We start from the raw sequence: 27991 nt of genomic DNA on the forward strand, positions 1-27991 counted from the left end.
TGGTGACATGTCTCATCTCACTATGACATGTCTCATAGCAGATGTCTCATACTCACTATGACATGTCCTGGTTCACTATGACATGTCTCATACTCACTATGACATGTCTTATACTCACTATGACATGTCCCATATGCACTATGACATGTCTCATACGTCTCATGCTCACTATGACATGTCTCATACTCACTATGACATGTCTCATACTCACTATGACATGTCTCATTCTCACTATGCCATGTCTCATACTCACTATGCACATGTCTCATACTCACTATGACATGTCTCATACTCACTATGACATGGTTACTCAGATGTTACATGTCTCATACACCTGGTCTAGCTCACTATGCCATGTCTCATACTCACATACACCTACTCACTATGACATGTCTCACATACACCTGGTTACAGATGTTCATACTCACATGACATGTCTCATACTCACATGACATGTTAAGGTCACATGACATGTCTCATTCACTAGATGTTAAGGTCACTATGACATGTCTCATACGCAGACATGTCTATAGGTCACTATGACATGTCTTATACTCAGTATGACATGTCTCATACTCACTATGACATGTCTTATACTCACTATGACATGTCTCATTCTCACTATGACATGACTGAAAACACAAGTGCACATTACATACACACGGACTACTTACAGCCAAGTAGTCAGTTCCAACATTAATGACACTATTTTTATTTTTTTTAACATGTTTTATTTATTTCAAATCAAATCAAATGTTATTTGTCACATACACCTGGTTAGCAGATGTTAAGGTCACATACACCTGGTTAGCAGATGTTAAGGTCACATACACCTGGTTAGCAGATGTTAAGGTCACATACACCTGGTTAGCAGATGTTAAGGTCACATACACCTGGTTAGCAGATGTTAAGGTCACATACACCTGGTTAGCAGATGTTAATGTCACATACACCTGGTTAGCAGATGTTATTTGTCACATACACCTGGTTAGCAGATGTTAATGTCACATACACCTGGTTAGCAGATGTTAAGGTCACATACACCTGGTTAGCAGATGTTAAGGTCACATACACCTGGTTAGCAGATGTTAAGGTCACATACACCTGGTTAGCAGATGTTAATGCGAGTGTAGCGAAATGCTTGTGCTTCTAGTTCCGACAATGCAGTAATAACCAACGAGTAATCTAACCTAACAATTCCACAATTACTACCTTATACACACACACGTGTAAAGGGATAAAGAATATGTACATAAAGATATATGGATCATATATCAGCAAAAGAAGACTATCAAATAAATAACACAAATACTGATTGTTCAAAAACATTTGGACATTTTATTATTTTATACTAAACACAATTGAAGAATTTTTTGTTTGTTTTTTTATTACCAAAAGTTTATCTCAAAAAGATAGTGGATCTTCCAGCAAGACAATAACCCCAAGCACACATCAAAGAAATGTTAAATCGACCACAAAATAAAATTAAAAACATTTTGCAATAGCCATCTCATTCTCCGGAACTTGATGAGGGCCGTCCCTAAGCGCAGATTAAGGATATCAATGGTCTATGATCCCTCCCAACGTGTTCTCTAATCTGATACATTGTAGAAAGAAAGGCTCAGTGCCATTATACTCAAAAGGTGAGATACTCAAAACATCCGGGGGGGGAAAATATTACTTCTTAAACAAAATATATTTCTCTGAGCCATTGTATTAGTATAAAATATATATACATGTTTTTTACATCATTGGACAGGAAAATGCAATATAACCCAGAACTTGTATGATTTATTTGAAAGTATTTTTGGCTCGTCTTTGGACCGGACTGTATACTGTACTTAGTTGGCAGGGCATCATATTCACCCAGTTAAGATAACATGGTCTTGTGCTGGTTGGTGTGTGGGAGCTGTGACACAGAGGGTAGGCTACCATATCAAGTCCAAGACCTCACACCCACCATCTCTGTGTACATTACATAAATGCATTTAGTTACACAACGTCTTCATGCCATAGCCTGCAATGAATCACCGTTTCCTGGCTGAGATTACAGTCCCCTTTTAGTGAAATAACCCACCAAATCTAGACAGCAAACATACAATGCACCATATTAGTTGCATACCTTGATATGTTCAACCAAGACAAGTATACAAGACTGTTGTTTTAATATAAAAATATATATATATATTTACAGTTTCAACTAAATGTGATACAGCACTGTGTGTAATTGCAAACTGTATGGAGAAACAGTCATGTAGAAAACTACAGAAACAAACAACTATTTCTTTTTTTTTTTTTAATCTTTTTTTATTGAATTTTACCCCTTTTTCTCCCCAATTTCGTGGTATCCAATTGTTGTAGTAGCTACTATCTTGTCTCATCGCTACAACTCCCGTACGGGCTCGGGAGAGACGAAGGTTGAAAGTCACGCGTCCTCCGATACACAACCCAACCAAGCCGCACTGCTTCTTAACACAGTGCGCATCCAACCCGGAAGCCAGCCGCACCAATGTGTCAGAGGAAACACCGTGCACCTGGCAACCTTGGCTAGCGCACACTGCGCCCAGCCCGCCACAGGAGTCCCGGGCGACGCTAGGCCAATTGTGCGTCGCCCCACGGACCTCCCGGTCGCGGCCGGTTACGACAGAGCCTTGGACAAACAACTATTTCATAATTGGGATTCTCTGCCATCTGGTGGTTTCCAAGAGAACACTAGTGTTTTCCCCCTCACCAGAGAGGAAATGATGTTTTATCTATTCCCTTCAGGGCAACTCTAGGCCCTCTTCCCTTCAGGGCAACTCTAGGCCCTCTTCCCTTCAGGGCAACTCTAGGCCCTCTTCCCTTCAGGGCAACTCTAGGCCCTCTTCCCTTCAGGGCAACTCTAGGCCCTCTTCCCTTCAGGGCAACTCTAGGCCCTCTTCCCTTCAGGGCAACTCTAGGCCCTCTTCCCTTCAGGGCAACTCTAGGCCCTCTTCCCTTCAGGGCAACTCTAGGCCCCCTTCCCTTCAGGGCAACTCTAGGCCCCCTTCCCTTCAGGGCAACTCTAGGCCCCCTTCCCTTCAGGGAAACTCTAGGCCCTCTTCCCTTCAGGGAAACTCTAGGCCCTCTTCCCTTCAGGGCAACTCTAGGCCCTCTTCCCTTCAGGGCAACTCTAGGCCCTCTTCCCTTCAGGGCAACTCTAGGCCCTCTTCCCTTCAGGGCAACTCTAGGCCCTCTTCCCTTCAGGGCAACTCTAGGCCCTCTTCCCTTCAGGAATCATTAGGTAATCCCAAACAGTTTGACAGCGCCTGCATCGCTACCCCACTCAGGAATCATTAGGTAACTCCAAACAGTTTGACAGCGCCTGCATCGCTACCCCACTCAGGAATCATTAGATAACTCCAAACAGTTTGACAGCGCCTGCCTCGACTCCCACTCAGGAATCATTAGGTAATCCAAACAGTTTGACAGCGACTGTCTCGACTCCCACTCAGGAATCATTAGGTAATCCCAAACAGTTTGACAGCACCTGCCCCGACTCCCACTCGGGAATCATTAGGTAATCCAAACAGTTTGACAGCGCCTGCATCGCTACCCCACTCAGGAATCATTAGGTAATCCAAACAGTTTGACAGCGACTGCCTTGACTCCCACTCAGGAATCATTAGGTAATCCAAACAGTTTGACAGTGCCTGCCTCTCTATTGTTGTCGTACTTCCCTTCCTTGTCATCACATGCGTAGGCCAGCAGCGGTCTCTTAGGATGCCAGGCTACTGTGAACGTAGGAGATTCACACTGGACCTCCCACAGCTTCTCTCCTGCATAAACACAAAACAAAGAAGAGGATACTGAGGAAGGATGAAATCAAAATAAAGAGGACTTGATTCTTGCCAAGGACTATGTGGCATAGTGTGGGCTTGTTGTGTGGATCGTACATTCCACAGGGAGCAGAGAGGGGAGTGAGGAGATTATCATCAACACATCCAATTCTATTTTGGTTTCTTTATGTATCCACAGAAAGTTGCATTGACTTCCTTCCAACTAACCTGTTTCAACCTCTGCTATGTCTATGAAGTGGTCCTCGGAGGCTGAAGCCAGCATCTTCCCATCATGGCTGAAACTCAATGTTCTCACTGGCCAGTCCAACCTGAAACACATTCATAACACAATCAGACTCAACATATGGATACATTGCAAAAGCATCCATGTCAAGTGATACAAATACCGATCATGTTTTGGATGCTTACACGGGCTACTTGGGTTAGCTGATGACAGTTTTGCAATTGCACCACTTGTTGTAGATAGATATCTGTCCATATTTACTTGTGTTCAATGTAGACTCACCTCACCTGGAGAAACAACGAACACAGACCAGTTCTTCAACGGTCCACAGACTGACCAGGGCATCTGCACTTCCTGTGGCAAAGTACTTCCCCGTGGGGTCAAACTTGATGCAGATGCAGTTGGAGGGATGGGCGTTGATCGACTGGATGTGCTTCAGCTCGGGGTAACTGAAAACAGCATGTCAAAGTCAGGGAGCCCGTAACTCATGAATCTATCTACTACTTCAAGTCATATCAATCAACATGTGCAGCAGCAATAGGCATAAGTTACATCACAGGACATAAGCAACACATTCTAGTTTGAAACAGGATTGTGAATACTAGAGTAACAGGGTGTGTGGGGAAATGGCTCCCTATTCACTAAATAGTGCACTGGTTTACACCAGCACCATATGAGTCCTAGCCAAAAGTAGTGCACTAGATAGGGAACAACCTCGGATGCCATTTTGGATGGAACCAAGGTCTCACCTCAAGATGTTGATGCACCCGTTTCCATTGGTGAGAAAGAACATGTCGTTGTCATTATTCCACGAGATCTCGTTGACTTCGAACTTAAACTGCTCCTCAGCCCGTGACCGGTGTGATTTGACGTCGATGAAGGTAACCACATCGTCCTTGTTCCCAACGGCTATCGTTTGGCCGTCGGGACTCCAGCAGATGTTGATGTTTTCCCCTGCAAACAAACAAAACAGATCAAGCACTGTTGTCAGCTCAGATCAGAAAGAACCTAATGTTACAGATAGCAGAAAGTACTAGACTGAAGGGTTGTTTTTGGCTGAAGACACAGCAGATGAATCATACCTTTAGTGTTGACAGTAGCCGTGCACTTTGTTGTTCTGACGTCCCAGATGCGTATGGTCTTGTCCCCTGATGCAGTGACAAACACGTCTGGGTTGGTAGGATGCCAACACAGCTGATCAACACTGTCTCCATGGCCTCTGTAGTTGTTCTCTTTCACCTGTACGGGGTTGATATAGGCAATCAACAAGATGGCTACGGGGGAGGTAGCTACCACTAAAAGTAACTGTAACTACTAAGTTAACTAGGCTAGCTGGATCCGCACAAAACATAGCATCTATTTAGCATGTTCTTCCATTCGTGGTCTGATCATAAAGTTAGCAAATGAATCGATATCTGCTAGATTTTGGGAGGCTGAATGTTACAAGATACCACTGGGGAGGTGTGTTGTTAGCCTTGCACTAACACGCGTGGTTCATTCATTGTTCACTAGCGTCGATAGCATACTACCAAGCTAGCTAGCAACTTACCAAACGGTCTTTTTCCAAGACAAATACGCTTGCTGTTTTATCAAAAGATCCAGATGCCAACCTCCTGCCGTCGCAACTCCATGCTACTGAATGAACTTTAGCGCTATGCGCAGGGAATTCCCTGCTTTTGTTGTTATTTCTGAAACTCTCTTGCATCTCTTGATAATATCTGGACGCCATTTTGGAAGACGCTCGCTACCGCGTTATGACGCTACAGGGGGTGTTTGATCTAGTGACAGTCATTTGTTATGTTTTTGGATTATCATGGCTAATTCGTGGATTATAAACGAATATGCCATCATTGTCTAAAAAGTTAAATGGTTTTGATTACACAGTGAAAACAAATACGAAATAGAGCCCCACAGTGGAGGCATCACTATACCCATAACACCTTGCGGTCAATCAGGGAAATGGTTCCAAGCCCCCTGTACAGTAGGTAACATAATGCACATATAGTTATTGCGAACACCATTATACCAAAAAAAGAAGAAGAAATGGTTCCAATCGTTTTTGCGCCATACATTTTTCCCATAGAAACACTTAAAACAAAGGGCTGTGTTTCCTGTAGGCTTACCCTGGTGTGATGTTTTGATTACCATGACAATATGTCTTTTAACACTATATTCGGCTCTATTTATTGTCAGATTTGAAGATGCTAATTAGCATCAAAAGTAGACATCTTGCAAATCTACAAATCCCTGCAAGTTCCTGCCTGTCATCCCTAGATGATGCTTTTGCTAACAGGTATTGTGTCAATTTAAAACAGTTCACAGAATTGACCATTGAAAGAAATGTAGCCAATTTATTCATAACTACATTTAGCTAACATTAGGTAGTTAATCCAGAGATTTTTTTTAACCTTTGATTCGATTCGTCAGTCTCGTCCAGATCATCACGGCATTTGAAGTTCTTTATGATAGCCACATGAGTAGCTAATTAGCATTTCATTTTTTTTTTTTGGGGGGGGTAAATACAAGCGAATAAATAAAAGTCCCCTTGTCCTAGAGAGATTTACATGGTTATCAAAACGTCACGCCAGGGTAAGAATACACGAAACACAGCCCTTAAATGTTATAATATTAGTGTAGAAAAGGCCCATGGAGTTGGTGGAATACTCCTTTAATTCATTGCCATTTACTCAGCTGGGCCAGGGGCGCTTTAATTAGGTCAGGTGGAAATGTCCGACAGATCTCAACTCCATAAAAGGAGGAAATTGCCATCGCCTGATCTCGCTGCTTTCTCTTCCTTAACTCCATCTCATCCAGAAGTTCTGTGCGTCCATGAATCCACGTAAATCCACCGACTCTACCTTTCATGTTACCTTTCTGAATTATCTGTGGCGATCGGGAGAGTGGGCCATTCAGTTACTGTTAATAGTTATCACCGCGGAGCGCGGCTTGGAGCGCAAGCTTCAAACATATTGTTTAATGTGAATTGTCAATGATCACTGCCCTACAGATCCTCATAGGCCAATTACCTAATCGATATGGTTCATGTGTATTGAAATGAATTATATGTACACATGAAGACTATTGAAAGCGTGAAATGAGAAACGTCATTGTTTGCTAACTGATTGACTTTGATCATGGGGATTATAGATTGTATAACCATTCACTGTTTGTATTCTTTCATGATTTATGATAAATAGTTACGAGCCTAAATGACTCGCGGATGATTACTATTGACTTCTTAATGAACTGGACTGTTGAATTCCCTAATTTATGTTAATAATGACTGATATGATTTGATATTTGATTGTATACATGTTATTTGTTTCCTTTGTGATGCAGCACAGACTACTCAGTAAATATACCACTTTATGGTTAAAGGAATTCCTGCCTCAGTCTCATCCATTCCTCTGTCACCTGACACGTGACCACCTGTTCACCTTCATTGTCAGTCATCCTACCTGTCCAGCTACCCACTAATCTTTCAATGGTCCTTTGAGCCGGATGATGAACCAAAGACAGGTGAAAAGGAAATGGAGGCGGAGAGGGAAGAATTGTCTCCACTGGAAGGAAGAAGAGAGGAGGAGAGAGCAGCTGAGGGAAAGGTCTTGGAACAAAGGAAATATCCAGGGGCTAAGCCTAAAGCAACAAAGGCTTCATCCTCAACCAGCAGCAGCACCAGAAGAACCAACTAAGCACCTGGTTATCTTAAGGATTATGTGGTCGAGTTTCCGACATCAAAGGGCAAGCCCACCAGAGCTCAAAGAGTTGATGGATCAACTATATGTTTCAGCCATCAACCATCCCCTCTGAGCCAAGGACCGGAAACTGCTTTGGAGCAGGAAAGTGGTCTACGTGAAGAACCTATGGAGGAGGTAACTCCCACTGCACAGGTCGACCAGCTTCCAGAGGCAGGCTCCGCTCACCCCTTAACTAATGGGAAATCGTCGAAGCACTCTAGACGCAGTGGGAGTTCGACCAGTGGATACCCCTTTGGAAGTGGCCATGGCAGCCGCCATTCACTAGCCCTCAGCGATTCACAGACCGCTGTCCTACAAGAGAGGATGAAACTATTAGCTTTGGAAGAAATTGAGCGACAGATTGAGGAGGAACGACAGGCTGACGAACGATGTCACCAATTGGATGTGCAGGCCCGTAGAGCTCTACAGGAAAGGGAATTCATTGCCAAGGACCTGGCACAGCAGCGACGGCACCGTCAAGCCAGAAGGGAATTGGAGGAGGCACGGATGGTCACATCCTTCCTGGAGAGAAACGAACAGGGAGTTGACCTGACCACCCCTCCACATGGACCTGTACTGTCTGCCTTTCTTTCCCAATCTGCCCCTCTGGTACAGCATGGCCCACAGTCCACGGAGGCTCCGGGGTCAACAGCCAACACGGAGCACGGGAGACAGGCCGCTCCGCCAGTGACACAAGTTAGCATTCCTCCATCTGGACAAAGCATCACTCCTTCGCCTTTCCGCCAATTACCAACCAAGGCAAATCGTTCCTTTCGTCCAGGGCCAGGCCAGTCCTCAAACAACAGGTCGGAGGGCTCTCGCCCACCGGCTGCCACAAATGGTGGGTCTGGGACAGTAGGGGACCGGCCCAATGAGGCCACAGTGAGCTCATCAGAAGTCCCGGGTTTATCCTTCACGCAACCAGAAGAGGGAGCCAACATTATGAAACTTCTAGTAGCCTCAGCCTATGGAATTCCCAGACCCAAACTGCAATACTTTGAAAATGGAAAGGAGAGTGAATTTGTCCTTTTGGAAATGGCATTGGAGAGCCTACTGGGTATTCACAGTCATCTGTCAGAATGCTACAAATACCAAGTACTAATGGATCATTTGCGGTTTCCCAGTGCATACAGGCTGGCCCAATCCTTTATGCACTCCGCAACACCATACACTGCAGCTCTCCAGGCCCTGAAGGCGAGATATGGTGAGCCACGTCAGCTGGTCCAGAATGAACTAAACAACATCCTGAACACGTCTCCAATTAAAATGGGAGGCCATGCTGCCTTCCAAGAATTCTCCCTGGCTGTCCAATCCCTGACCTCGATGCTCCAATCCGTTGAAGGAGAAGACGGGAACGAGCTTAAATGTGGCTCCCACGTGGACAGGCTTCTTAGCAAACTTCCAGTGTACCTCAGAGACAGTTTCATTGAACATTGTTTGAATAAGGGCATCCTGAAAGAGGCTCGAGAAGCACCTATGCTCTCAGAGACCTGGCCGCATGGTTGGAGGTGAAGGCAAGGCGAAGAGCATCGCTCACCAGGCCACAATCTCCGCCATAGCCACAGGGGGAAGGAAGGAGTTTGAACGCCAGCAGGGACAGAAAGGCCAAATCCCACTACCATGTACTTAAATAGTGAGGCCGGGAGGAACCCAGGAAGAAGACCCTCTCAAGAGCAAGAACATCAAATTCCAGCCTTACTGCCCATATTGCAATAGTAAGGGGCACTTCCTTGGCTCATGCCCCAGGGTTAAAAAGCTCACTCAAACTCAATTGAAGGCCTGGATCACTTCAGGCGAGCGACGCTACAAGTGTGCCCGTAGTCATAAGGCGGAGACCTGCACATTGAGGAAACCCTGCAACCGCTGTAAAGAAATCCATCTCACCGTGTTGCATAATGTAATTCCCCAAGCAAAGAAGGAGCAGAGTATGCTCATGGTAGGAGCTGTATCTCGACCAGCAGAACCGGTCTCCAAGGGTCATGTTGGTGGTCAAGGTCACTCTGCAAAGTGAAGGGAGAAGCATTGATACATTCGCCGTTCTAGATGATGGGTCAGAAAGAACAATCATTCTCACAGCGGCCACCCGTCAGCTTAACCTGGAAGGGACCCCCGAGACCCTTAATCTCAGAACGGTGCGACATGATGTTATCCAAATGAAAGGCTCTGCTGTAACCTTTAGCATTTCACCTTCAGGAAACAGGGATGTGGCCTATAACATCACCAATGCCTTCACGGCAGATGGCTTGAATCTCGCAGAGCACTCCTGCCCGGTAAGTGTTCTACAGAAACAATATCCTCATCTACGAGGATTGCCTCTTCCTAACCTGGCCAGAGTAGCGCCACTTATCCTGATTGGGTCAGACCACCCACATCTCGTCACCCCGACTGAGCCCATACGAGCTGGACCAGAAGGAGGACCCATTGCTGTCCATACATCCTTGGGTTGGGCTGTGCAAGGTCCATCCCATCTACTTCTCTCCACCCAAGCTGTACAGTCACAGCAAGTCCTCTTCACCAGAAGCAATCCCGAAGCAGCCACTGACCTCCTTCGGAATGTTGAGATGCTCTGGAAGATGGACACCTTCTCCAACCGGAAGCTACAGGAGGTCACTCGCTCGAAAAATGACTCCTATGCATTAGACCTCCTGGAGAAGAGCACCACCACCACTGAAATGGATGGCGTTCGCAGGTATGCAACCCCACTGCTACGGGTGCCCAACCATCCTCCTCTGGCAACCACGACACGGGCTGTACTCCCACTACTGCGTGGAACGGAGCGACGCCTGGTGAAGAATCCTGAGCTTGCAGAAGTTCATAACCGAGAGAGTCATAACCTTGGGAAGGCAGGCTACGTCACTGAAGTGACCGCTCATGAAGAGGGAAACGCACTCCGTGAATCCTGGTATCTCCCTCACCATGTTATCCAGCAACATGGTGGGAAGTATAGACTTGTCTTCAACTGTTCATTCCAAGCAGCTGGTCAAAGCCTGAATGACTGTCTTGCTCGGTGTCCTTCTCCGGTTCCGGCAGCACTCTACAGCCATCAGTGGAGACATCAAAGCCATGTTTCATCAGATTAGTTTACTGCCTTCCGACACCACACTGCTCCGGTTCATATGGCGGGATATGGAACGAGATGCAGAGCCCACAATCTATGAATGGCAGGTACTCCCATTTGGCACTACCTGCAGTCCTTGCGGTGCCATATACGCTCTGCAGAGACACGCACGGGAGCATCCAGACAGTGACCCAGAAGTATTGGATTCAGTGGAAAATGCCTTCTATGTGGATAACTGCTTACAGAGCATCCCATCCACGGCTGAAGCGAAATCACTCCTTGATAAAGTACGGAATCTCCTGTCCAAAGGGGGATTTGAGGTCCGACAGTGGGCTAGTAACAGAGCGGAGGTTATCCAGCACCTCCCGCCACAAGCTAGGTCCAGTAGCAGTGAACTATGGCTAACGCAGTCTGGTGCTAACCCAGAAGAGCCCACTCTAGGACTGAGGTGGAGCTGCATACCGGATACCCTGGGGTATAAGCACCGCTCATCCCCAAGTAAAGAAACCCCCACTCTGCGCACCATCTATCGGACCCTGGCCAGTCAATACGATCCCCTTGGGTATATCCTGCCATACACAACACGGGCCAAAGTCTTAGTCCAGGACCTGTGGCAGACCAAGAGGGACTGGGATGAACCAATCCACCCGGCTGACCTAGTGGAACGATGGATCTATTGGGAAACTGAGTTAACGGAGCTCTCTGATGTCCAAATGCCAAGATGTTATGTACCATCCTGTGCTGACCAACTGGGATCATGCCTGGAACTGCATGTGTTCTGTGACTCTTCGGAGCGAGCTTATGGGGCTGTTTCCTATCTTAGAGTGGGGGATAAGGCAGGCCACACCCATGTCTCCTTTGTCATGGCCAGGTCCAGGGTTGCACCCAAGAAGCAGTTGTCAATGCCTAGGCTGGAACTCAGTGCTGCCCTTTCCGGAGCCCAGTTGGCCTCTACCTTGTGAGCCGAGCTCACCTTGCCAATCCAACGGGTCATCTACTGGAGTGATTCGACCACTGTATTGACCTGGCTCAAGTCGGAGTCCTGCAGGTATAAGGTGTTTGTCGGAACTCGCATTGCGGAAATCCAAGAACTAACAGAAGTCCAGGACTGGAGGTATGTTGAGAGCATAAACAATCCTGCTGATGACATTACTAGAGGTAAAACCCTTAAGGAATTGGCTAAACCCCATCGCTGGAGCTTGGGACCACCATTCTTGTCCCAACCAGAGAACGAGTGGCCGACAGCCCCCAGGCGTGCGGCCCCTCCGCAACCAACTGAAGCTCATGAGTTAAGGAAGTCCGCCCAATGCTACAGCATTTCTACAGAACCAACAACTGCTCTCCCTGACCTAACACAATCCCAAACACTGCCGGATCTGATCACAGCCACAAACCAGACCTCAGATGGGGTGGCTTCTATACCTACCTCCCTCACGGCAGAGGCACTACTCCTCCAGCAAGCACAAGCAGTTAGCTTCCCTGAGGAGTTAAAAGCTCTGAAAGCCGGTAGGGAAGTGGCTAAGGACAGCCGTCTTCTCTCTTGCCCCAGAATATGATCCAATCCTTGGAGTGATCAGAGTCGGAAGGAGGCTGCTCCAAGCAGAGGTTTTGGACCCAGATGCTATCCACCCAATTATCCTTGACTCCAGACACCCTCTTACCAGGCTCCTCATCAAGAGTTATGATGAGCGGCTTCTCCACCCAGGGCCAGAGAGGGTCTATGGGGAGATGAGGCGGAAGTACTGGATAATTGGAGGACGAGGAGCCATTCGTAAGCACCAATACGCCTGTGTAGAATGTCAGAGATGGCGGGCCGGAGCTACGGTGCCCAAAATGGCAGATTTACCCCCTGCTCGCTTGCGCCTCCTTAAACCACCCTTCTGGTCAACAGGAGTAGATTGCTTTGGCCCCTTGATGATCAAGTTAGGTTGTCGTGTGGAAAAGCGCTGGGGCATTCTATTCAAGTGTTTGACAACCAGATGTGTCCACCTGGACCTACTGGAGAGTTTGGATACGGAAGCCTTCCTCATGGCCCTACGGTTTATCTCCCGACGGGGAAACCCCTAAGAGATTCTGGCTGCCAGAGGTACGAACTTCAAGGCAGGAGAAGCCAGGTTGGAGGAAGCCTTCCAAGCCATGGAACCCAGCCTCCAGGATCAGCTGATGGACCAACAAATCTCATTCAAATTTAACCCTCCAGGCGCTCCTCATTTTGGAGGAACATGGGAGCGGAGATCAAATCTGTAAAGACGGCCTTACGAGTCGTACTAGGGGACCAAACTGTCACTGAAACTGTCTTGAGGACCGTCCTGATAGAGGTGGAAGGATTCTGAACTCCAAACCCTTGGGATATCTCTCTGCAGACATCGCTGACCCGATCCGGTTACACCGAATATGCTCTTGATGGGACGCCGAGATGCGTCACTTCCTCAAGCCATGTATGCTGATACCAACCTCGTAGGCAGACGCCGGTGGCGACACAGCCAAATCTTAGCTGACCATTTTTGGGCCCGATTCATTCGGGATTACCTACCAAGTCTACAGCACAGAGGGAAATGGCGGAGAGAAATGGCCAGCCTGGAAACTGGCCAAGTAGTAATGATGGTGGACCCTCAGCTGCCTCGAGCCTCCTGGCCAGTGGGCCGTATAACTAAGACCATGCCTGGGATCGATGGTCGTGTTAGATCAGTGAAGAACCGGACATATATCCGGCCAGTTGCCCGACTGATTCCTCTCCCTGAGATGACAGAGGACGGGGCGCAATGAGCCTTTTTTGAGGAGTGTGGAATTTAACAAATTTCCGGGGTGGCTGTAGAAAAGGCCCATGGAGTTGGTGGAATACTCCTTTAATTCATTGCCATTTACTCAGCTGGGCCAGGGGCGCTTTAATTAGGTCAGGTGGAAATGTCCGACAGATCTCAACTCCATAAAAGGAGGAAATTGCCATCGCCTGATCTCGCTGCTTTCTCTTCCTTAACTCCATCTCATCCAGAAGTTCTGTGCGTCCATGAATCCACGTAAGTCCACCGACTCTACCTTTCATGTTACCTTTCTGAATTATCTGTGGCGATCGGGAGAGTGGGCCATTCAGTTACTGTTAATAGTTATCACCGCGGAGCGCGGCTTGGAGCGCAAGCTTCAAACATATTGTTTAATGTGAATTGTCAATGATCACGGCCCTACAGATCCTCATAGGCCAATTACCTAATCGATATGGTTCATGTGTATTGAAATTAATTATATGTACACATGAAGACTGTTGAAAGCGTGAAATGAGAAACGTCATTGTTTGCTAACTGATTGACTTTGATCATGGGGATTATAGATTGTATAACCATTCACTGTTTGTATTCTTTCATGATTTATGATAGTTGTGAGCCTAAATGACTCGCGGATGATTACTATTGACTTCTTAATGAACTGGACTGTTGAATTCCCTAATTTATGTTAATAATGACTGATATGATTTGATATTTGATTGTATACATGTTATTTGTTTCCTTTGTGATGCAGCACAGACTACTCAGTAAATATACCACTTTATGGTTAAAGGAATTCCTGCCTCAGTCTCATCCATTCCTCTGTCACCTGACACGTGACCACCTGTTCACCTTCATTGTCAGTCATCCTACCTGTCCAGCTACCCACACAGATTCCACTAATCTTTCAATTGGTAATATATTACACAAAGATGGAGAAATAGATTCAAGTACAAGTCTTGTCATTTGAATAGTACTTTTATTTCAGACAAGTGATGAATGAACATCAATGTAAATGTTAAAAAAACAACACTTTTAAAATCCCAAACACTCACAAAATCAAGATTCACACAAACTCAGACCAGTTATTTCCTTTTCCATCAGCTGCTTGCCTGATAAAGATGGAATTGAGAAAATGGTGACTTAAGGTTTAAGACTTAAATCATTGCATCTGGAAAACAAGATTTCCTTTCATTTTGATGAAAGAAGGCTTCATAGAAATGACTTACAATAGAGTCAATGCTCTCAATGTTGTTTCTATGTTTTGAAGAAACATTTACATTGTCATGATGGGTGTGAGAGTGAATGTCCTATGAGCCTTCGAATGTATTTATTTCTTAGATTAAGTTGCTGTATCAGTTACGTTTGCATACTGTTTAATCCAGTTGTTTTAGGTTGTACTAGATATCTGAAAGCATGACCTACTAACATAATACCGGTGGGATAATACACACAGGATGAAATCTGGTTACAGCAGTAAGGAAACAATGGGAGTATATGAACAAAGCACCTTATACAGCTTGGGAATGTAGGTGGAAGACATTTACAAATGTTGTCCCATTGCATGAAGATGATACTATATGTTTTTCCCTTTAAATACAATTTAGGATAGTCGAGAGGCAAGTGTGTGTAATACGAGGTAGACTGAATACACAAGCACCTAATTCCTCAAGGATGGTAGGCTACTTTGATTGAAACACGTGCATGGCTTTCATTTGCATCCCTACGCTGTATTTGCATTGATTACACATTAAAGATAGTTCACAAACCGAAACAGAGCTCCAGTTTTGAAATAGCAAAAGTGCCTTAATAATGTGCAATATCTGTATCCTATTTGTTTTATGATGACCCAGATGGTAAACATGGCTCTGTATCGATGTTCACGTGGTGCTTCTACTGCATAAAGTAAGCAGTGACTGTACTGAAAGTCTTACGGTTCAGGAAGTGCAAGGAAGAAGCAGAACTAGAATCAAATAAGTTTGTGCCATATATTAGAAGTATCATTCAACTCCTGTTAGAGAGAAAGAGAGACTGATCAAATAAAAAGGTTGTATTCTGAAACGGTGCATTAGATGATGACACAAAAGCCACATCAGATCGAGAGAGTTTGTGCATAAAATAAAATAACCTAAAGCTTTTATAATCAAGTGTCTCTAACTGCAGATAACTGAGATTCTGTGCAAAATTGTGCAGCTTTCCTCAGCCTGCCTGCCTTCCTGGTTGCCCAGGGACCTCTGTAGCCGACCTTCAACACTCTGCATCCATGTTCCCGTTGAGTGGGTTGGGCCCTGCGGAGAGGCTGGGAGAGTGTGTGCCATGCGTGTCCAACTCCACACTCAGGCTAGGGTTAAGATGGCTGATTCCGTTGGGCTGTGGTGCCCATTTCTCAGGCTTCTGCTTCTCAGGCTCCACCCCACTGTTGGAACACACAAGGATGAGCAAGTCCTCCTTTCAAAAGTCCTTCACATTTTCCTACATGTATTTTGCAACAACAATGTCTTTGAAAGAATCCTTTTGTTTGCAAATAAGCAAATTGCCCACTTTGATTCTTATGGTAAAAAAAACACAAATGTTTTGTCACACACCGAATAGGTGCAGTGAAATGTTTTGTTTTACAGGGTCAGCTATTGTAGTAGGGCGCCCCTGGAGCAAATGAGGGTTAAGTGCCTTGCTCAAGGGCACATTGGCAGATTTTTCACCATGTCGGCTCGGTATTCAAACCAGCGACCTTTCGGTGACTGACCCAACGTAGTTGTGCCTATCATATCTGTGCCAATTTAGCTGAAATAATTGACATGAGGATGGTCACCATAGTAGATGTACATTACCTGACAATGCATCCATTGGTGACCGGTGCCTCAGAGTAGACTTCTTTCTCAGACAAAGAAGTGCGGGACCTCCTGTCCTGCCAGGACCCTGCTTGGGGCTCTTGGCAAGAGTCTGACCTGCACCTGGCTGCTACGGCTGGGCCGGGGCCCCTTCCGCTGGGGGAGGCTGGCTCTCTGGGGCTCTGCCCAGGCCCTGGTCCTGTAGGCCCCTCTGGCTCTTTGCCAGAGCTGTCGGAGCTGTGGGAACTCTGGCTGTGCCTCCCGTTCAGGCTGTCAGAGGACGAAACCTTGCTTATTTGTCCGTCCCTGCTCTCATCTGAGGGAGAGAGACAAAGGGGTTAGTAGCTACATGATGTAAGAGAACAGCATGTTCACTCTCTCTGTGGGTTATTATCTCCAGTAGATTACTATGTGATCTGGGAGCATAAACAATCACATATTTGATGAGCGTTTCACAACGTAAACAGTAATGCAAGCTTTTACTAGCCACACTGTTGGCCTAACATCTAAACATAGGTTCAGTACACTGTAGGCCTTTCATCTAACCATAGGTTCAGTACACTGTAGGCCTAACATCTAACCATAAGTTCAGTACACTGTAGGCCTAACATCTAAACAGGTTCAGTACACTGTAGGCCTAACATCTAACCATAGGTTCAGTACACTGTAGGCCTAACATCTAACCATAGGTTCAGTACACTGTAGGCCTAACATCTAACAATAGGTTCAGTACACTGTAGGCCTAACATCTAACCATAGGTTCAGTACACTGTAGGCCTTTCATCTAACAATAGGTTCAGTACACTGTAGGCCTAACATCTAACAATAGGTTCAGTACACTGTAGGCCTAACATCTAACCATAGGTTCAGTACACTGTAGGTCTAACATCTAACCATAGGTTCAGTACACTGTAGGCCTAACATCTAACCATCCAGTACACTGTAGGCCTAACATCTAACCATAGGTTCAGTACACTGTAGGCCTAACATCTAACCATAGGTTCAGTACACTGTAGGCCTAACATCTAACCATAGGTTCAGTACACTGTAGGCCTAACATCTAACCATAGGTTCAGTACACTGTAGGCCTATCTAACCATCCAGTACACTCGGTTGTCCCAGGACATATTCAAAGGCAAAGATATTTTAAGAACTGGATACAAAGACTGCACTGTATCATTCTTCCTGAATTCACAACACTGTGAATGTGGCTCACCACTAATGAATAGTGACATCCTGCATGCTCTGGCCTATAGTTTAATGATTAGAGTGTATGCATATGATCATGACAGGGTTTGTTGAGCCCTCTGGTGGTGAAATGTAGAATAGTCAAGGCTAGAATGTGCATCTCTTTTCCAGCAGGCCACTCGCATAGTCTGTATATACCCATCAGTAATGGTTGATGTCTTTTAAATGCTTTATGAGCATGAGCCTTATTTCCACTATTTCTGTCCATCATATTCACATCAATAGGTTTAGGCTACTACATGATACTAGAATGTCCCCTATACCCGTCATGAGGTGGCTACAACCTAGCCTATGAATGAAAGTTTACAACGTAGTTGTGCACAGGCCGATATCATTATTTGAGTAATCAAGGTGACAGACAGTGACACATTCAATACCGCCTTGCACACTCTAGCCTGCATCTAAGTTATCCAGGGTGTAATCATTAGTCCAACCGTTTCAAATGAGAGTTTCTATTGGACAAATTCAGGTATGTTTATCCCTGTTTTGTTACGTTTGCTTCCGTTAAAGAAATGTTTTTTCAACAGAATCGGCGGAATGAATACACCCCTGATCACGCGTAAACAGTTCACTTTCATAGCAACCCACATAAAAACAGCATGATCAGTTTGCTCATTGTCTATATCATTCCTTCTCGCAACTATCTACGCGCTCTCCTCCTCTCACCTATTCCCTTCGCCTGTGAACTTCAGCGCCCCTCACATCAGATGTCTGTGACCAGGCGAAAAAACCTTTCCAAGCCAAAACTTCATATCATGACCTCTAACCGCTACACACAGCCTACATTGTTGTCACGTCATAGTCACCATAGCTACTAGAAATAACGCGTTAGTAAACCCGCTACAATCATGCAGTACAGTGTCTAGTCAGCAGCAAGCAGTTTAGCAGTTACACCGGCGGGCCCCAATGACAATATATTAATGAAATCAAAAGCTTACCTTGACTTGGAATAGTTCCAATGTTAGATAGCCAGCTAGCTAAAAGTGAAAAAAATATACTACGAAATCCAGCTAGCTCTCTCTCTCTTGCTTCTCCTTAATTCTTGGAAGGAATTAATTTGTTCAAAACTGTTGTCTTTCTCTCTCTGAGTCATCTAGTCACCACATTTTATGCACTGCTGTGCTAGCTAGCTGTATCTTATGCTTTCAGTACTAAATGATTTCTCTGATCCTTTGATTGGGTGGACAACATGTCAGTTCATGCTGCAAGAGCTCCTATAGGTTGGAGGACGTCCTCCGGAAGTTGTCCTAATTACTGTGTAAGTCTATGTAAGGGGTTGAGAACCACGAGCCTCCTTGGTTTTTTATTGAAGTCAATGTACCCAGAGGAGGACAGAAGCTACATCATGGTGCTACCCTACAGAGTGCTGTTGAGGCTACTGTAGACATTCTTTGCAAAACAGTGTGTTTTAATCAATTCATTGATGACGTGAATATATTTATTATAGTTTTATCTTTGTTTCACTATTTCGATTTTTATGAAATTCACTGAGGAGGATGGTCCTCTTCTGAGGAGAGTATACTGATACCCATTTTAGGAGAATGAAGAAAGCCAAACAAACAAATGGTTTCGCTACCTCCTCCAGAGTCACAGGCCTGTTTACGTCTCCTCCTAAGGATGACCTCCAGCTCACTGCTGACAGGGCTCTTCCCTGGGGGGGACGGGACCGACTCCTGAGACCCCCGACTGGGACTCTTCTTCACCGTCTCCTGGGGGGGGGGGTCCAGAAATACAGGCAACGTGCTTTACAGTTGGTAACAGATATAATTATATAACATATATGTTTCATCACTTCTTAAAAGCCTATATGAGCTTTTATAATAAGGCTAATAAAATAAAACAAAACACTTCATACCAGAATGCCTTTCAGTTCTTCCATGGCACTCTCCTGTGGCAGCTTTTCTTCCATTACTGGAGGTTTCTAGGGGTTGAGAGAATGCTATTAATACATCAACTAAGTTAATAAACAGGACATAACACACATTTTCTTATGTGCTCACGCACACATCGGGCCTGGCAGCTGGTGTTAACTTTTATCCCATAGCTGGTCTACATTAGAGAGAATGAAGGTAAAAGCTGGAGGCCATTTTATTGATTTTTCTCCTCGGAGCCTGTAAGTTGTCATGGTGATGGTGTCAATCAATATAAAAGAAATGACATGAAAGCGACAGTGGTGACTGTCAGTCTACACTGTGAGGTAGTCCATGGACAATGTTACACAAAGAGAAAGAGCCCATTCCAAAAGCCAAACCGAAGACTGGTTTTAGTGAGAGATTAATAACAGAGCTGCTATAATCCATTTCATCCATTTCTAGTACCATATGATGTGGATTATCCCTGTGATATGGGGTTTAGCATGTTGTTGTTGGGGGGAGATTTTAGGATCCCGAGAGACTTCACCGTCACAAAATTGATGTAAAAGTCAATATACTCACTTTTACGACCCCTCTCTTTGGGGAGACAGTCAGTTGATTAGAAAACATGACATGGATGGAAAAATAAGGGAGTAATCAGTTTGAGAACATTAAGTAGAGTCTATATTTCCACAGTTTGACAACATTAAGTAGAGTCTATATTTCCACAGTTTGACAACATTAAGTAGAGTCTATATTTCCACAGTTTGACAACATTAAGTAGAGTCTATATTTCCACAGTTTGACAACATTAAGTAGAGTCTATATTTCCACAATTTTCCAAGACAATTATTTAAACAAAACATGAAGTGTTGACCTCTCCACCTTAGTGTCTCCTCCCTTGACAGGCCTCAGAACCACTCCATGTTTAATCCTCTCCATCATCTCATTGACTGCCTTCACTTTGACGTTGTCTGCACCTCCTTCTGCACCTCCTTCTACAGGACAAGGAGAGAGACAGAGGGTTAGATGGACAATATTGTAAAGATGTGTGATTTTAAAATAAGAAATGACTCAATTATGAAGGATTTATTTCAATCATATTCTTGAAATTCTATATTATTCTGACAGGTGTAGATTTGATTCTAAGTGATTTCAAATGTACCAGGAGCTTGCTGTAACTTTGGGGATCCCCCCTTTGAACTCTTGGATGATTTCCTCATGATTGCAATCAGTGAGCTATTGAATGAAGAGTGTAAATTAAAGTATGATTAGACAGATCGGTGGTTAGAGCATTAATTTCTCCATGCAAGCCTGTACACAACATATTAACAGACTATTGTCTTACCTGAGGGGGTTGCATCGCGATGGGGAGGGGTGGAGGAGGAGGAGGGGGTGGTGGTGGGGGTGGAGGGGGCTGGGGGACAGGGGCGGGGGTTGGGGCGATCCCTGGTACAGGGCCTGGTGAGGGCTCAGTGCTCTTCTGGACCTGCAGCAGCTCTTGCACTAAAGATGTAAAAGACAGTGTTAGATGAAGCCTGGGTCACCAGTCTTTTAACATGAGAAGATGGACAACTATCTATTCCACTGGTACTGCTGGAGACGTATTCTTTCACAAAGCTGTAGGAATCCAATCTGTGGGTAACCCACAGTGTGATGTGATTGACAGCCCGTAGGTGTCCTCCTCACCTCTTTTCTCTAGGTCACGGTTCTTCTTCTCTACTTCCTGCAGACATCCCTCTGTCTCTCTCTTCTCCTCCTCCATCAGTTCCAGCTGGCTCTGCAGCTCTGCTATCTGCTGTTTCAGAGAGTACTCCTGTAGCTCAGCCTCCAGAGCCTTCACCTACATGGATATGAATGGAGATCCAGATTGACTATATTTTAGTTGGACTGCGCATAATCGCTGATCTACAAATCATTTTGCACCCCAAATAACTACACATTATGTGATCAAGATGAGCAATTCTTATTTTTTTGACTTGTTGAAACTCGTTTTGGTCTCTAAAGACCTTCAGAGTTGTTCATTCCAAGCACCACAAGGTGAGACCATATAGGAGTGTGTGTTAACATTCACTCTACAACACCTGGCATTTTCACCAAGAACATTTTGAAGTGCTGTGTAAGAGAAGACTTGAGCCTTGTGATTAAACATGTATTGATTTCACTGAAGCCCTTCTGTTTTATCCTCCTCCTTCTGACAACACACCGTCTCCTCTCCCTTGCCAAGGATGGGCATTTTGGAACGAAGCTCTGCCGCACACTAAACAGACAGTCTCGGACATACCTACCTTCTGGTGATGCAGCAGTCTCTCCTGCTCCAGAGTCTTGGTAACATTAGCCACGTCCTCCAGAGCCTTGATCAGCTGCAGGCTGGGGTCAGCGTTCTGCAGCAGGATCATACTCTGTCTGTTAGCCTCTTTCTGCTTCACCAACATCTGCAGGAGGAGAGAGGAAGGAGGGGAGGAGGGAAGAGAAGGGAAGAAGGAGGGAAAGAGAACAGGAGAGAAGAAGGGAATGAGAGGGTGTTTTGAAAGAAAAGAGACCCAGGTCCTCCAGATATGGAAGTATTAGACTGTAGCATGAAGCAGGATAGGGAATCAGTAAACTGTAGCATGAAGCAGGATATGGAAGCAGTAAACTGTAGCATGAAGCAGGATATGGAAGCATTAGACTGTAGCATGAAGCCGGATATGGAAGCATTAGACTGTAGCATGAAGCAGTATATGGAAGCATTAGACTGTAGCATGAAGCAGGATATGGAAACATTAGACAGTAGCATGAAGCAGGATATGGAAGCATTAGACTGTAGCATGAAGCAGGATATGGAAACATTAGACTGTAGCATGAAGCAGGATATGGAAGCATTAGACTGTAGCATGAAGCAGGATATGGAAGCATTAGACTGTAGCATGAAGCAGGATATGGAAGCATTAGACTGTAGCATGAAGCAGGATATGGAAGCATTAGACTGTAGCATGAAGCAGGATATGGAAGCATTAGACTGTAGCATGAAGCAGGATATGGAAGCATTAGACTGTAGCATGAAGCAGGATATGGAAGCATTAGACTGTAGCATGAAGCAGGATATGGAAGCATTAGACTGTAGCATGAAGCAGGATATGGAAGCATTAGACTGTATAAGCAGGATATGGAAGCATTAGACTGTAGCATGAAGCAGGATAAGCATTAGACTGGAAGCATTAGACTGTAGCATGAAGCAGTATATGGAAGCATTAGACTGTAGCATGAAGCAGGATATGGAAGCATTAGACTGTAGCATGAAGCAGGATATGGAAGCATTAGACTGTAGCATGAAGCAGGATATGGAAGCATTAGACTGTAGCATGAAGCAGGATATGGAAGCATTAGACTGTAGCATGAAGCAGGATATGGAAGCATTAGACTGTAGCATGAAGCAGGATATGGAAGCATTAGACTGTAGCATGAAGCAGGAAATGGAAGCATTAGACTGTAGCATGAAGCAGGATATGGAAGCATTAGATGTAGATGAAGCTATGGAAGCATTAGACTGTGCATGAAGCAGGATATGGAAGCATTAGACTGTAGCATGAAGCAGGATATGGAAACATTAGACTGAAGCAGGATAGCATGAAGCAGTATATGGAAGCATTAGACTGTAGCATGAAGCAGGATATGGAAGCATTAGACTGTAGCATGAAGCAGGATATGGAAGCATGAAGCAGTATATGGAAGCATTAGACTGTAGCATGAAGCAGGATATGGAAGCATTAGACTGTAGCATGAAGCAGGATATGGAAGCATTAGACTGTAGCACAGCTTGTATGAAGCAGGATATGGAAGCATTAGACTGTAGCATGAAGCAGGATATGGAAGCATTAGACTGTAGCATGAAGCAGCTGTAGCATGAAGCAGGATATGGAAGCATTAGACTGTAGCATGAAGCATGAAGCATGAAGCAGGATATGGAAGCATTAGACTGTAGCATGAAGCAGGATATGGAAGCATTAGACTGTAGCATGAAGCAGGATATGGAAGCATTAGACTGTAGCATGAAGCAGGATATGGAAGCATTAGACTGTAGCATGAAGCAGGATATGGAAGCATGTAGATGAAGCAGGATATGACTGTAGCATGAAGCAGGATATGGAAGCATTAGACTGTAGCATGAAGTAGAATATGGAAGCATTAGACTGTAGCATGAAGCAGGATATGGAAGCATTAGACTGTAGCATGAAGCAGGATATGGAAGCATTAGACTGTAGCATGAAGCAGGATATGGAAGCATTAGACTGTAGCATGAAGCAGTATAAGCATTAGACTGAAGCAGGATATGGAAGCATTAGACTGTAGCATGAAGCAGGATATGGAAGCATTAACTGTAGCATGAAGCAGGAAATGGCATGAAGCAGGATATGGAAGCATTAGACTGAAGCAGTATATGCATGAAGCAGGATATGGAAGCATTAGACTGTAGCATGAAGCAGTATGGAAGCATTAGACTGTAGCATGAAGCAGTATATGGAAGCATTAGACTGTAGCATGAAGCAGGATATGGAAGCATTAGACTGTAGCATGAAGCAGGATATGGAAGCTGTAGCATGAAGCAGGATATGGAAGCATTAGACTGTAGCATGAAGCAGGATATGGAAGCATTAGACTGTAGCACGAAGCAGGATATGGAAGCATTAGACTGTAGCATGAAGCAGGATATGGAAGCATTAGACTGTAGCATGAAGCAGTATATGGAAGCATTAGACTGTAGCATGAAGCAGGATATGGAAGCATGAAGCAGGATATGGAAGCATTAGACTGTAGCATGAAGTAGAATATGGAAGCATTAGACTGTAGCATGAAGCAGGATATGGAAGCATTAGACTGTAGCATGAAGCAGTATATGGAAGCATTATACTGTAGCATGAAGCAGGATATGGAAGCATTAGACTGTAGCATGAAGCAGGATATGGAAGCATTAGACTGTAGCATGAAGCAGGATATGGAAACATTAGACTGTATGGAAGCATTAGCAGCATGAAGCAGGATATGGAAGCATTAGACTGTAGCATGAAGCATGAGGAAGCATGTGGAAGCAGGATTGGAAGCAGACTGTAGCATGAAGCAGGATATGGAAGCATTAGACTGTAGCATGAAGCAGGATATGGAAGCATTAGACTGTAGCATGAAGCAGGATATGGAAGCATTAGACAGCATGAAGCAGGATATGGAAGCATTAGACTGAAGCAGTATATGGAAGCATTAGACTGTAGCATGAAGCAGGATATGGAAGCATTAGACTGTAGCATGAAGTAGGATATGGAAGCATTAGACTGTAGCATGAAGCAGGATATGGAAGCATTAGACTGTAGCATGAAGCAGGATATGGAAGCATTAGACTGTAGCATGAAGCAGGATATGGAAGCATTAGACTGTAGCATGAAGCAGGATATGGAAGCATTAGAAGCTGTAGACTGAAGCAGGATATGGAAGCATTAGACTGTAGCATGAAGAGGATATGGAAGCATTAGACTGTAGCATGAAGCAGGATATGGAAGCATTAGACTGTAGCATGAAGCAGGAAGCATTAGACTGGAAGCATGAAGCAGGATATGGAAGTATTAGACTGTAGCATGAAGCAGGATATGGAAGCATTAGACTGTAGCATGAAGCAGGATATGGAAGCATTAGACTGTAGCATGAAGCAGGATATGGAAGCATTAGACTGTAGCATGAAGCAGGATATGGAAGCATTAGACTGTAGCATGAAGCAGGATATGGAAGCATTAGACTGTAGCATGAAGCAGGATATGGAAGCATTAGACTGTAGCATGAAGCAGGATATGGAAGCATTAGACTGTAGCATGAAGCAGGATATGGAAGCATTAGACTGTAGCATGAAGCAGGATATGGAAGCATTAGACTGTAGCATGAAGCAGGAAGTAAGCATGCATTGTTTTTATATAAATGGTCAACAACAACCACAGCCAGCATTCTCCAGAGAACCCCCTCTTCCTCTCCAGCCTCAGGCCAAGCAGCGTAACACTTAACAGTACACCACACTACTGTGGCTGTGGTTCCCCCAAGCATATGTGTGCCCTTCAAAGCAGTGCTGAGTCTGTGCTGCAGCTCCTCAGTCCCCAGACTAGGACTAGTACTGCTGCTCAGTCCCCAGAATATGACTAGTACTGCTGCTCAGTCCCCAGACTAGGACTAGTACTGCTGCTCAGTCCCCAGAATATGACTAGTACTGCTGCTGCTCAGTCCCCAGACTAGGACTAGTACTGCTGCTCAGTCCCCAGACTAGGACTAGTACTGCTGCTCAGTCCCCAGACTATGACTAGTACTGCAGCTGCTCAGTCCCCAGACTAGGACTAGTACTGCTGCTCAGTCCCCAGACTAGGACTAGTACTGCTGCTCAGTCCCCAGAATATGACTAGTACTGCTGCTCAGTCCCCAGACTAGGACTAGCTAGTCCCAGAATATGACTAGTACTGCTGCTGCTCAGTCCCCAGACTAGGACTAGTACTGCTGCTCAGTCCCCAGACTAGGACTAGTACTGCTGCTCAGTCCCCAGACTATGACTAGTACTGCAGCTGCTCAGTCCCCAGACTAGGACTAGTACTGCTGCTCAGTCCCCAGACTAGGACTAGTACTGCTGCTCAGTCCCCAGACTAGGACTAGTACTGCTGCTGCTCAGTCCCCAGACTAGGACTAGTACTGCTGCTGCTCAGTCCCCAGACTAGGACTAGTACTGCTGCTCAGTCCCCAGACTAGGACTAGTACTGCTGCTCAGTCCCCAGACTAGGACTAGTACTGCTGCTGCTCAGTCCCTAGACTAGGACTAGTACTGCTGCTCAGTCCCCAGACTAGGACTAGTACTGCTGCTCAGTCCCCAGACTAGGACTAGTACTGCTGCTCAGTCCCCAGACTAGGACTAGTACTGCTGCTCAGTCCCCAGACTAGGACTAGTACTGCTGCTCAGTCCCCAGACTAGGACTAGTACTGCTGCTGCTCAGTCCCCAGACTAGGACTAGTACTGCTGCTCAGTCCCCAGACTAGGACTAGTACTGCTGCTCAGTCCCCAGACTAGGACTAGTACTGCTGCTGCTCAGTCCCCAGACTAGGACTAGTACTGCTGCTCAGTCCCCAGACTAGGACTAGTACTGCTGCTGCTCAGTCCCCAGACTATGACTAGTACTGCTGCTCAGTCCCCAGACTAGGACTAGTACTGCTGCTCAGTCCCCAGACTATGACTAGTACTGCTGCTCAGTCCCCAGACTAGGACTGGAGGGTTTCTGCTATTGGATGTCAGTAAACACACATTCAGAATAATCAAATATCAATTCCTCAACACAAAATAATGAATACTCAAATAGCAGTAAGAATGACTGTTTATCTAACACTATTTTAAACATTAGTAATACAACAATTGTAAGGAAATAAAATAACCATATTATCAGAAAACATGTGGAGATCACATGTTATCACACTAAGAGAATGACAACAAACATGGAGATGTCAGCTATCACACTAAGAGAACAACAACAAACATAGAGATGTCAGCTATCACACTAAGAGAACGACAACAAACATAGAGATGTCAGCTATCACACTAAGAGAACGACAACAAACATAGAGATGTCAGCTATCACACTAAGATAACGACAACAATCATAGAGATGTCAGCTATCACACTAAGATAACGACAACAAACATAGAGATGTCAGCTATCACACTAAGAGAACAACAACAAACATAGAGATGTCAGCTATCACACTAAGATAATGACAACAAACATGGAGATGTCAGCTATCACACTAAGATAACGACAACAATCATAGAGATGTCAGCTATCACACTAAGAGAACAACAACAAACATAGAGATGTCAGCTATCACACTAAGATAATGACAACAAACATGGAGATGTCAGCTATCACACTAAGATAACGACAACAATCATAGAGATGTCAGCTATCACACTAAGATAATGACAACAAACATAGAGATGTCAGCTATCACACTAAGAGAATGACAACAAACATGGAGATGTCAGCTATCACACTAAGAGAACGACAACAAACATGTGGAGATGTCAGCTATCACACTAAGAGAACGACAACAAACATGTGGAGATGTCAGCTATCACACTAAGAGAACGACAACAAACATGGAGATGTCAGCTATCACACTAAGAGAACAACAACAAACATAGAGATGTCAGCTATCACACTAAGAGAACGACAACAAACATGGAGATGTCAGCTATCACACTAAGAGAACGACAACAAACATAGAGATGTCAGCTATCACACTAAGAGAACGACAACAAACATAGAGATGTCAGCTATCACACTAAGAGAACGACAACAAACATGGAGATGTCAGCTATCACACTAAGAGAACGACAACAAACATAGAGATGTCAGCTATCACACTAAGAGAACGACAACAAACATAGAGATGTCAGCTATCACACTAAGAGAACGACA

At 44.9% G+C, this 27991-nt stretch overlaps 2 protein-coding genes across 2 annotated transcripts in view; both read right to left on the minus strand.

Annotated features, from left to right (window-relative positions):
- Nucleotides 1-1315: 1315 nt before the first annotated feature.
- LOC115131213 (THO complex subunit 3) lies at nucleotides 1316-5791 on the minus strand. Its single transcript, XM_029662808.2, has 6 exons — nucleotides 5591-5791; nucleotides 5124-5280; nucleotides 4791-4995; nucleotides 4329-4490; nucleotides 4026-4126; nucleotides 1316-3797 (listed from the first exon to the last, which is right to left on the minus strand). Exons 1-6 carry the CDS (start codon nucleotides 5768-5770, stop codon nucleotides 3634-3636), a joined length of 969 nt encoding a protein of 322 aa, XP_029518668.2. The 5' UTR covers nucleotides 5771-5791; the 3' UTR covers nucleotides 1316-3633.
- Nucleotides 5792-14554: 8763 nt separating this feature from the next.
- LOC115130085 (shootin-1-like) overlaps nucleotides 14555-27991 on the minus strand; it is a 37966-nt gene continuing 24529 nt past the window's right edge. The window contains 11 exon segments of the mRNA XM_065019954.1: nucleotides 14555-16011; nucleotides 16424-16739; nucleotides 19248-19380; nucleotides 19527-19592; nucleotides 20107-20121; nucleotides 20410-20522; nucleotides 20690-20763; nucleotides 20873-20902; nucleotides 20904-21030; nucleotides 21214-21367; nucleotides 21813-21959. Of these exon segments, the coding sequence (XP_064876026.1) occupies nucleotides 15843-16011; nucleotides 16424-16739; nucleotides 19248-19380; nucleotides 19527-19592; nucleotides 20107-20121; nucleotides 20410-20522; nucleotides 20690-20763; nucleotides 20873-20902; nucleotides 20904-21030; nucleotides 21214-21367; nucleotides 21813-21959 (1344 nt within the window). The 3' untranslated portion in view covers nucleotides 14555-15842.

This window comes from Oncorhynchus nerka, linkage group LG6 (genome assembly GCF_034236695.1).
Source record: "Oncorhynchus nerka isolate Pitt River linkage group LG6, Oner_Uvic_2.0, whole genome shotgun sequence".
Lineage (NCBI taxonomy): Eukaryota > Metazoa > Chordata > Actinopteri > Salmoniformes > Salmonidae > Oncorhynchus > Oncorhynchus nerka.

What these genes read in the sequence shown, in the direction of transcription:
- LOC115131213 (XM_029662808.2), bottom strand. Translation starts at nt 5,770, where the DNA reads ATGGCGTCCAGATATTATCAAGAGATGCAAGAGAGTTTCAGAAATAAC. An exon ending in TCTTGGAAAAAGACCGTTTG is followed by an intron (nt 5,281 to 5,590) that starts GTAAGTTGCTAG and finishes AACCCCGTACAG; the next exon opens with GTGAAAGAGAACAACTACAG. An exon ending in GGCTACTGTCAACACTAAAG is followed by an intron (nt 4,996 to 5,123) that starts GTATGATTCATC and finishes GTTTGTTTGCAG; the next exon opens with GGGAAAACATCAACATCTGC.